This window comes from Chrysochloris asiatica, unplaced genomic scaffold (assembly GCF_000296735.1).
Source record: "Chrysochloris asiatica unplaced genomic scaffold, ChrAsi1.0 scaffold00112, whole genome shotgun sequence".
Classification (NCBI taxonomy): domain Eukaryota; kingdom Metazoa; phylum Chordata; class Mammalia; order Afrosoricida; family Chrysochloridae; genus Chrysochloris; species Chrysochloris asiatica.
The window spans coordinates 9,008,167-9,020,477 of record NW_006408630.1 but is presented as its reverse complement, the minus strand read 5'-3'; the positions used below and the strand labels follow the sequence as shown (position 1 = coordinate 9,020,477).

The following is a 12,311-nucleotide window of genomic DNA, read 5'->3' as shown; positions in this document are numbered from 1 at the left end:
TTTTTTTTTTTTTTTTTTTTTTAATGTACACAACAACACGAAGGATTATATAATCATTTAAACAACCAAAGGGCACAGGGCACATTTTGCAAGTCATCCTCCTGGCTGCCAGCACACACACCTTTCTCTTTCCATGAGTCTAGAGTCCTCAGCTGCTCTATCTCTCCAAATCATCACCTCTGCCTCCAATTCTGGTGTCACTGCTTCTCTGCTTAGGATCCACTCATGCTCTTCCCTCTTGATGGCCAAGGGTTCTCTGTTCATGGAATGTAAGATTAACTACTCCCCCCTTTTTGTTACACAACTTCTACCTTTACAGTAGTAACAATCACAATTAATCATGACAACAATTAGGCACTATGAATCAAAAGATTCCTATCCCCATCTCCTTTCCCCACTAGACAAGATGAAAAACTATTTATTGGGGATTCTACCTTTCCCACTTTGCTCTGAAACTAAACTCCCTCTTGCAAAATTGCACGTCAGCCACTTTGTGCCTTTTTGCACTCAACCCATCCCCCTCCACCCTGCATTTTAGGTAGTCAATGTCTACGTTGCTTGTCCCTTATCAACCCTGTGTACTGAGGGGATAGGCTTGATCCTTCATGTAAAGACTCCTTCCCTCTCGATTGGTATTTTGATCAACTACATCTATAAGCAAAGGTTAAATTATAGTAATTTACATTTGTTTCCTGTATCAAGCTTCTTTAACTCTAGTTGAGTTCTGATCATCAAGCCATCCAATCTAGGTCAAATAAGTATTATCTGAAAGTTTGGGTGTCCTTGCGCGCCTCCCATACTTCATATTAGCTGGATACTTCACTCTCAGCTCCAGGCTCTAGTGGCTAAGTTAGAGTCCATGGGCTAAGGAGTTCTCAAGTCTCCCCCAAACTTTGGACCAAGCAGTCCTTCCTCTTCTCTCTCTCAAGGTCAACAGGAGACTATGGGAATGGTCAAACTCAGCCCATGTCTTCATTACTGCCTTTACCCAATTTCCATTCACAAGTAGACAAAAGCAGTGTTCACCAGCGAACTTATAAGCCTGTTTGTGTGTTCCCTTTGAGTTTCAGTCTTGGAAGAGAGTTTGTCTTGAAGGGCCTTGATGGCTTGCTTTGATGGCTCCCAGGCAAACAGCTTGTTTGTTCTTGTAATAGTCAAACAGTCTGCGGATTTTCTTCCCCCTGCGGGTCTTTCTTTGAAGAAGCATCTTCTGTTCCTCTGGCTGCTCCAATACTGCAACCACTTTTCAATCTTTTCAGCAAAATTTTTATTTGTGTGTGATGTTAATGGAATTGTTTGATCATTTCTGAATTTTGTTGTGTTACCTTTCTTTGAAATGGGCACAAATATGAATCTCTTCTAATTGGTTGGCCAGGCAGATATCCTCCAAATCTCTGCAGCACAGACTAGTTAGTGCTTCCAGCACTTTGTCCGATTGTTGAAATATTTAAATTGGTATTCTGTCAGTTTCTGGAGGCTTCTTTTTGCCAATGCCTTTAATGAAGTTTGGACTTCTTCCTTCAGTATCATTGGTCCTTGATCATAAGAAGGTCAATCAATTCTTTCTGGAACAGTGCTTCTGTATACTCTAATGTATCCAAACATCAACTGGTTTTGGTTTTTAATTAATTTTTACATTTGAATAATTACTTTTTAAATTTATCTATGCTTACATACATACTGTTTGTCTAAACTTCCTTTCAAGTGTAGAAAGAGTAAGCCTAACTATGAGATTGAAGCAAAGAAAGAATTGCGGTGTCTATCCATGACATATTATAGGAGCTAGTGCCCAGGATCACTTCAGGCTTTCTGAATGAACTCTAGTAGGAGGTCTAGCACATTATAATGCCAGTTTCTTCATTCATAAGTCGCAGATAATAATATTACCTACTTCAAAGGATTGTTGTCAAATTAAATGACTCAATATGTTTAAAGGATTTCTTTCGATGGTGGCTGATGAATAAAAGTCACTATGAAGGTCCCCATAAAGATTTACAAGCCTCGGAAACTCAAAACAGGGTCGCTATGAGTTGGAAGCAACTCGAAGGTACTTAACAATAACAACATGAAACTCTTAGTTACCATACCATCACCATTTTATTATTATTATTATCATCAGTATTACAACTATTACTTCTATTATTAGTACTAATATTACCAATGTTATTATCATTACAAGGATCACTGGTGATGCAGTGGGTTAAGTGATGGGCTTCTTACCCAACCACAAGATCAGTGGTTCAAAATCACACTCCACTTCAAGCGAGAAAGTTGAGGCTGTCTATTATTATCAAGACTTACAATCTAGGAAATCCGATAGTGGGTCGCTGTGAGTCAAAATTGGCTCAATGGTAATAGATTTGGTTTTGCTTTTGCTATTATCTTTACTGTGAGTATTGCTACTGTAAAAAGAAAAATAATAGGCAAGAGCGTTCCTTCCTCATAGGGCCATTTGCCAAAGAGAATAATGCTTGCCAATCTAATCGTGGGAAGGAGTCAGGCAAAAAGGCAAGGGAATTGCACAACTGCTTATTTTTAATTAGGTGCAATGAGTCTCTGCCACTTTCACTACCATTATGACCACCAAAGCCAGACCGACCTTTCTCTACAATGTAAAGTTACCTCTTGCTGTCTAACTGACACTGAAGTTTTAATAAAAATTTGTTCATATATGTAAAGTAGAGTCTGTTCCTGGCCTTTTCAGAAATCATTTGTCAAGAATATACATGAGAGACTTCCAGCAAGACACTGGCATACTAGGCAGATGAGTAGCCAGGACCCTCTACAATAAAGATAGGGGAGGCCAAAAGAAACAGATACAGATGAAAACCCAGCAACCCTGAACATTTCAGAGGAAAGGTTAGAAAAGTAGACTAAAGACTGGCTGGGAATAGAGGCTGAGCAGGGACTCTGAATGACGAACAGTGATTGGTGAAAGGCTGGTCAGACGCAGCACAACCATTCTGAAATTTATTGAGAAGCTTTCGCAACAGAGTTGGCCTGGAAGAGCAGATTCACACAGGCGATTGGACGGATGCAATTTCTTCTTTTTCCTCATGCTGCCCTGGTAACCAGAAGCATGGTTAGACCCCACCTTCATCCACCCCCCCAGTGCAGATCCTGCTCTCCTAAGAGTTTGGGACCTAATGGCGGTGAGCTATGTCACTGTGAGGCGGGAGACAGCTGTGCCACAGTGGTGCCTGGATTCAGGTGGGCTCCCTGTATATCTATAGAACCTGTAGAGCTACCAGACCAGCATCAGTCTAGCAGAACTCCTCATTAACAAGCCACCCTGGCCCCAGTGGCCCAATCATCTTAACAAACAGTAAAATCAGCTCCATGAAGAGGAAAGAAATTAATACATTACAAGGTAACCACAAAGAATACTAATACACCTTCACATCAACATAAAGGAGAGGAAAATCAGGAAGACTGGGTAGAAATAAACAGAAATGAAAATGAAAAGAAAACCCACAAACAAAATGAAGTCAGCACAGAAAATTATGTGGAACAAAAGAAAGCAGCAGCAACACAATAAAACAAACAGCAAGATGACAGCAATCAATTCATAAATATCAATATACAGAATATCAGCAGATTCGATGCACCAGTCAAGAGACAAAAAGCATCAGAATGGGAAAGAAAACAGAACTCTTCAATATGCTATCTACCATAGGAACATCCTGACACACAAAAAGAGAAACAGACTAAAAATCAATAGGGGAAAAAATATATCTAACTAATGTCAATAAAAAAATGAGAAGTGGCTATTTTAATCGCAGATAAAACAGACTTTACAGCAAAAGTAAGCTTAAGATACAAGAAAAGGCATTATATAATAATTAAGGGGTCAACTGAATAAGAGAACATAACCATGCCCTCAATGAAAGATCCTCAAATTACATACATTAAACTCTAATACAACTTGAGAAAGAAATAGACTCTACAATAATGCAATTCTATAATAACAGCTGTTGTTGTTAAGTACCGTCAAGTCAATTCTAACCCATAGCGACCCTGTATAGGATTTCCAAGAAGTAGCTGGTGAGCTTGAACCACCAACCTTGCGGTTCAAATGACTTTACAGTCATTAGCCCACAGCGTCACACCAGGATTCCATAATAACAGTAGGGGAATTTAATAAACCACTTTTGATGAAGAACAGAACTAGAAAGAAACTCAACAAAAACACAGAAGCATTAAACACAATCAACCAACTTGACTTCATACACATATACAGGGCACTCAACCCAGCAACAGCACAATATACATTCTTTATCAGTGTACATGGAACACTCTCTAAACTACAACATTAGTTAGGCCAAAAGCAAGCCTGAATACATTTTAAAACATCAAAATACTACAAAGCACCTTCTCTGATCGCAATGTTTCAAATTAGAAAGCAACAAGAAGAAGATTTTTTTTAAAAAGGGGCGGTGGGTAGGGTTTGAATAACACCTTACTTAAAAGCTGCTGGGTAATAAAAGAAATAAAGAAATTCCTAGAATTGAATGAGAAAGAAAACACAGCACAACAAATCTTTGGAAAACAGCTAAGAGGGCAATTTACAGCAAAAAACACACATATCCAAAAAGAAGAAAGAACCAAAATCAATATATTACCCCAACATCTCCAACAATAAGAAAAAGAGCAGGAAAGTAAAGAAATAATAAAAGAGCAGAAATAACTGAAATAGATAAATAATAGAAAGAATCAATAAGACAAGAAGTTGGTTCTTTCAAAAGATTAATAAGATTGCCAATTAATGGCAAATCTAATAGCAGAAAAGGAGAAGATACAAATAACACAAATAAGAAATTATGTGGGTGATGTAATAACAGAACCAACATAAATTAGAAGTATAGTAACAGAATACTATGAAGAACTGAACACCAACAAATGGACAAATTTCTAGAAACACACAATCTATGTAAACTAACACAGACTGAAGTAGAACTTGAGCAGGCCTATAACAAGAGAAGAAATTGATCACGTTAGTAAAAAAACGCCCTACTGAAAAAGTCCAGGCCCAGATGGCATTACTGGTGAATTCTACCAAACATTCAAAAAGGAGCCAACAACAATTCTACTCAAACTATTCCAGAATATAGAAAAGGATGGAAAACTACCAAAATCATTGTATGAAGTATAACTCTGATACTAAAACCAGGCAGACATAACGAAAAAAGAAAATTATAGTTCAGTTACCTGACATGGTTTCCATTTCAAGATTACTAGGATTGTAAGAGAGATGAGGGAAGTCATATGCGTGGAATAAAATATTGCTAGTAAAGTGTTTAAAAATATATATATCATCTAATACACTGTGTGCTTGAATCCAAGATGATCATACTTGTTACATATACGACTTAAAAACAGCTTTTTGGGGAAAATAAATGCCATAATGAATGTGCATGTATATTGTAAGACCACTCCAGATGTGGGAGGGAAACACATATGGGATTTAGGATTAGAGAAGTTCAATGGGGGATTTTTAGGGACTCTTCATGTATTAACTATATATGCAACTGTAGTCAAGAAGCAGAATTGATATGTAGTAAGTACATCGTATCCTCTGAATATTTGTGTGTGTGATTTTAAGAAACTTTATTTTTTGTAGCAGAAATTAAAAAAAAAAAAAAAAAAGAAAAATTTATAGACCAGTGTCTCTCATGAACACAGATGCAAAAATTCTCAAAACAATCCTAGTCAAGAGAATCCAACAATATACCAAAAAAAAAAAAAAAAAATCATGATGAAGTAGGATTCATTTCAGGTGTGCAGGGACTGATATGTTGAAAAACAATCAACGTAATTCGCCACATAAATAAAGCTAAGAGGGAAAAAAAATCACATGATGATATCAACTGAAGCAGAAAAGGAATTTGACAAAAATCCAATACTCATTCCTGATTTTTAAAAAACACTCAACAAAATAAGAAGGGAAATTTCTCAACATAATTAACAACATATATACAGAACCAACAGCTAATGGTCGCTCTCAACAGTGAGAAACTGAAGCCCTTACAAACTGGAACCAAACAAGGATGCCCTTTATGATCACTCCTATTCAATATTGTGCTGGAAGTATTAGCCAGAGCTAGACAGCAAGAAGGGCTCCCAGTGTGGACTGTAGGATAAGCACTGGACTGCAAATCAAAAGGTTGGCAGTTCAAACGCACCAACTGTTTCTTGGAAACCCTATGTAAGAAATCCTGTATTGGTCAGAGTTAACTCAATGGTACTTAACAACAACATAAATCAAAAAAAGGAAATCCAAGGTATCCGAACTGGCAAAGAAGTAAAACTCTATTTATAGATAATATGATCCTATACATAGAAAACCCTAAAGACCCAGCCAGAAAACTACTAGAACTAATTGATAGTGGCAAAGTGGCAGAGTATAAGATCAACATACAAAAATCAGTTTGATTCCTTTACACTAATAAGAAGAACTCTGAATAGGAAAACAGTAAAGCAATACAACAGTCATCCAAAAGACTGAAATACTTGGGAATAAATCTAACCAGAGAAATAAAGGACATATACAAAGAAAACTATACAACACTACTGTAAGAAACCTGCAGAAATGGAAGAATATACCAGGCTCATGAACAGAAAGACTTTTAATATTGTGAAATGTCAACACTACTCAAGGCAATATACAGATATAGTTCAATCCCAATCCAGATTCCAACCTCATTCTTTAAAAAAAAAAATGGCAAAACTAATCACTAATTTTATATGGAAAGGAACAAGACCCTGGTTAAGCAAAGCATTATCAAAAAAGAAGAACAAAGTAGGAAGCCTCTCATTTCTAGAGCTCAACACCTACTACACAGTACTAGTAGTGAAAATAATCTGGTAGTGGTGCAACAAACACACATAGATCAATGGAACAACATTGAGAACCCAGAAGGAAATGCATCTACCTACAGTTAGTTGATCTTCAACCCTGAGGCAAAATGCATCGAATTGTGAAGAGACAGTCTCTTCAACAAATCGTACTGGTAAATTTGGAAATCCCTTTGCAGAAAAATGAAACATACCTCACACCATATACAAAAATGAAGCCAACATGGATTTACGACCTAAATGTAAATCCTAGATCTATAAAGATGATCAATGAAAAACTAGGGATAAACTTAGGGCCTTTGATCCATGGCACAAACACACTATCAATCATAACTGAAACTACACAAACAGAAGAAAAAAAAGATGACTGACACCTCCTAGAAATCAGACACTGTGTCCATCAAAAGATTTCACCAAAAGAGTAAAAAGAGAACCCAGAGACTAGGGGAAAAATTGTTTAGCAATGACGTCTCACAAGAGACTACTCCCTAAAATTTATGGAACACTTCAACTTCTCAACAAGAAGATAGATAATCCCATTAAAAAATTGACTGAGGACATGAACAGACATTTCACCAAAGACATTCAGGTGATCTACAAGCATATGAAGAAAATGCTCCGTATCATAAGTCATTACAGAGATGCAAATCTAAACAACAATTAGATACCATCTTACTCCAGCATTTTATTAATAGCTAAATTTACAAACAAAAAAGTAAAACAAAACAGAAAACAACATATGCTGAATAGGGTGTGGTAGGTGTGGAGAGACTGGGACCCTCCTATACAGCTGATGGGACTTTAAAATGGTGTGACCACTATGTGAAAACAGTATGGTGCTTCCTCAAAAAGCCAGCAGTTCAAACTCATCAGTTGTTCCTTGGAAACCCAATTCAGGGTCAGCAGGAGTTGAAAACAACTCCATAGCACTTAAGAACAATGTTCACTGCAGCACTATTCAGAATAGCAAAAAGATGGACACATTGTAAATGCCCATCAACAGAATGGCTAAACAAACTTTGATACATACACAACATGGAATACTACATACGATTGAAGAGTAACTGTGAATCTGCAAAACACCTCACAGCATAGATAAACTTGGAGGGCATTATGTTGAGTGAATCACAAGAGGACAAATATTGTGTGAGAACAATGTTTACAAGTTAAGAAAAAATTTTCTTGATAAACATTCTATAATGGTTATGGGTGGTAAGGAGGTATTATTCACAAACTAGAAGAGTGTTGTTGTTAAGTGATGTCAAGTTGATTCCAACCCATAGCTACCCTGTATAGGGTTTCTAAGGAGCAGCTGGTAAGCCTGAACTACTGACCTTGTGGTTCAAAACGACTCTGCAGTCCAGTGCATTAAGTCACAGTGCCACAGCAGGATTCCATGCTAACTTGGATATAACAGGGAAGGCAATATGTAACAAAAGGGAGACTGGAAGAAGAAAGATGAAAGTAGCAAGAGACATAGGGAAGAATGCAATAAAGTGAATACATGTAAATACTGTTAACGGATGGTGCATGGAAGGGATTGCAAACATTGTAATAAAGTAACATATGTGATTTGCTGAATGTAAAACATCTACTCTGTAAACCTAGATTTAATTCACAATAAAAAAAATTTAAAGAAAGACTATATCCAAGTATTTTTATTGGTTAGTAGTCAAATGTTTTAACTCTTTGCACCATACACAGAAACTCTTGAATATAAGCAGCCATGCACATAACAGATGAGTCCAAAATTCTCTTTGGCCACAGCTGATTGGAACAGATGCATGCATCTGCCCCAAGCTGAGCTATTCAGATTACATTTGAAAACGCACAGGTACTGTCATCAAACGGTATAAACATTAGGGACATGGGTCATAAATCAAGTCAGCCATGCACTAGCCAAAGTCACAGGGTGAAAGAAATTAAGGTCTAGGAAAGAAGGAGGCCAATTCACAAAGAGATGCAAAAACAAGAGACTATATGGTCCTCAGGGGCCTAAAAGTCAACAACACTTCCTGGCTTTCCATTTCTAACCCCATGTGGTCTCATGAATTTTCTTTGCCTCTCCATATAAGCTAGTGAGACTACATATCACAGCCTTTCAGCTAACCCTTCTTTTATATAAACCAGCCTAAACCATCTGAACAAACATGTCTTAAACACAGCTGACATGTTCATGTAACAAATATACACGTCATCAGCATGTTTTTCATTCTTGGCCATTTGTTAAAGCGATTAAAACAATGCTAACAACATAAAATAGTAATTTCTTAATGATTACTGCATGAATACTCCAAAGTACTCCCTTGCTTTATATCAAAAGAGGAAATAGGAAGCACAAGGAATTCTATTTAAAAAGAAAAAAGCTCAAATTCTCTAAATAAGCTATATACAATACCTGCTTCTTGGAAGAAACATGGATTCCTTAATGAACACTGAACCAGAGAGAAGAATATACCAGCAGGTCCCAATGTCATCAGGACTGAAAAAGAAAAGATGATAATAAAGTCAAATGAGTGTTTACAACAAAAACATAAAAGAAAAAAAGTGCAACATAGTATGTATGTATATTTACAATCATGAAGAAAAATAAAATATCAAAAATATTACATACAAATAAATTTGCTGCTGTTGTTAAGTCCCATTGAGTCACTTTCGACTCAGAGAGACATTGCATAGGAGTGGCTGGTGAGCTTGAACTACCGCCCTTGTGGTTCAAACTGACCTTGCAGTCCAGCGCATTAACCCACAACATCACACTAAGTACCATCAAATCGGTTCTGACTCATAGTGATTCTGTATAAGGTTTCTGATAAGGGATGAATGAGTTTGAACTGCTGGCCTTGATAGGAGCAACCCATTTAATCATTTTTTCTCCCAATCAAACAAAAGATGTTCAATAGTATATTTAATTTTTTTTAAATGCTCCTTAGGCCTACAGCACATACCATTTCCAGGTTTTATATTTTAATGTTTTTCAACAGGAAATACTTTTACTTGCTTCAGAAATCAAAGAATATAAAGTGGTACACAGCGAAAAGTATTCTCAACCGTCTAGCAAGTTTCTGTATTTCTCAACCACATCTTGTATATCCTTTAAGAATTGTGTTACATATATACACACAAAAATGGGCATATATTCTTATGCTGTTGTTGCTGATAAGTGCCGTCGAGTTAATTCCAACTCACAGTAACCCTGTATAGTGTTTCCAACACTTTTAAATCTTTAGGGGGATCAGAAAGCCTCATCTTTCTTCCATGGTACAGCTGGTGGGATTGGATCTCTGACCTTGTAGTATGCAGTCCAGTGTTTATAGCATGGAGCCACTCTATTCACCTAAATTCTTAAACTTACCTTTAAAAAGAAAAGAAAAAAACAAAAGATATCAGACTCTCCAAACCGTTTGTTCCTTTGTGATAACTCTTCCAGTATCCATTTCCATGCCTAACTTGACTTAGGCCCCGGGTAGGATCAGAACCAGACTGCAAACCACAAAGTCAGCAGTTCAAACCCAACAGCTACCCCTCAGAAACCTCCACAGGGTCAATCTGAGTTGGAACCCATTGGACGGCATGTAACAACAACAAATTGACTTTACGCAGTCCCCTACTGGTGGGCATTCAGTTTGTTTTCAATCATGTGCAAATATTTAAAACAAAACAAAAAACTACAATAAACAATTATATACATACAGGTACAACAAGAGGGTAATATCTAGAGTGTAACGGGTATTTATACTGTAATAGTGATAACCCAAACCAAACACACTGCTATTGAGTCTATTCTAACTTACAGTGACCCCCAAAGTCAAAGAAGAACTGCTCCACAGGGTTATCCAGGATAAATTACTCCAGAAGCGGACTGCCTCATCCTTCTCACAAGGAGCAGTTGGTGGGTTTGAACTACTTACTTTTCAGTTAGCAGCCTGACGCTAAACGTTCAGGGCTTCTTATAATAAGTGATGCTGTTGTTAAGTGCCATTTATGTAGTGGGTTCTGACTCATAGGAACCCCTCAAATACAACCATGAAATTTGGACATTTCCAGATAAACAGAAATTAAAGGAATTTGTAATGACCAGACCAGCTATACAAAAAAAAAAAAAAAAAACTAATGGGGGTTCTTTGGATTGAGAGCCAACAACCACAGACAACAACCTGAGATTACCATACATGACAACAACACCCAGAACTCAATCCAGATATACAAGTATTTAATGGAGTCCTGGTATGGGGCTGTGGGTTAATGCGCCAGACTGCAAAGCTGTTTGGTTGGAACTGCAAGGTTGATGGTTCAAGCTCACCAGCTGCTTCTCGGAAACCCTATACAGGGTCACTATGGGTCAGAATCGACTCAGTGGCAATTAACAACAACAAAGGTACTCTGGTAGCGTAGTGGTTACGAGTCGGGCTGCTGACCTCAAGATCAGCAGTTCGAAACTACTAGCAGCTCTGCAGGAGAAAGATGAGGCTTTCTGCTCACATAAAGATTCACAGCCTCAGACACACTATACAGGGTTGCTATGAGTTGGAACCGACTCCATGGCACATAACCACCAACAACCACCAAAGGAAAACAAACCTACAAGACTGAAAATCGGAACCTGAGCTAACAATGCATAATGAAGTCAACTACAAAGCAAAAAAATAATGTAGATACAGGACTACCAAATGACAAGGAAGTCAAGTAGATTTCAAGGTAAGACAGACTGTTTTAAGCAGGGGGGAATCAATAAAATACAGGGTAACCTCAAAGATTCAATTTTTATTCCCTCAATTCCTGGTGCCTTGTTCTTTGCCAATTCCTTCAACGCACCTTGGACCTCCTCCTTCAGTATCATTGGCTATTGATCATATGCTACCTCTTGAAACAGTTGAACATTAACCATTTCCTTTTGGTACACTCTGTGTATTCCTTCCATCTTCTTTTGATGCTTTCTGAATCATTCAATAATTTGCCCAGAGAATCTTTCAATAATGAAAGTTGAGGCTTGAATTTTTTCTTCAGTTCCCCCAACTTGAGAAATGCTGAGCATGTTCTTCCTTATTGGTTTTCTGATTCCAGATCATTGCACATTTTGTTATAATATGTGGCTTTATCTTCTTGAGCTGATCTTTGATATTTTCTGTTCAGCTCTTGGATCTCCTCATTTCTTCTATTTGCTTTAGCACCCCTACACTGGAGAGCAAGTTTCAGTGTCTCTTCTGACATTCATTTTGACCTTTTCCTTCTTTCCTGACTTCTTAATGACTTTGCTTTCTTCATGTATGATGTTCTTGATGTCATCCCATAACTATTCTGTCTTTAGTGTTTTATGTATCAAATCTGTTCCTCAGATGATCTCTAAATTCAGGTGGGATATATTCAAGGTCATATTTTGGCTCTCATGGACTTGTTTTCATTTTCTTCAGTTTCAGTTTGAATTTGCATGTGAGTAATTGATGGTGTGTTCCACA

General features: G+C 37.3%; 1 protein-coding gene across 1 annotated transcript in view; it reads right to left on the bottom strand.

Annotated features, from left to right (window-relative positions):
* The window catches only part of RAPGEF2 (Rap guanine nucleotide exchange factor (GEF) 2), a 234,476-nt gene that overhangs the window by 191,068 nt on the left and 31,097 nt on the right, over positions 1–12,311 (bottom strand). The window contains exon 3 of the mRNA XM_006867928.1: positions 9,254–9,337. Coding sequence (XP_006867990.1) covers positions 9,254–9,337 — 84 coding nt within the window. The remainder of the gene's footprint in view (positions 1–9,253; positions 9,338–12,311) is intronic.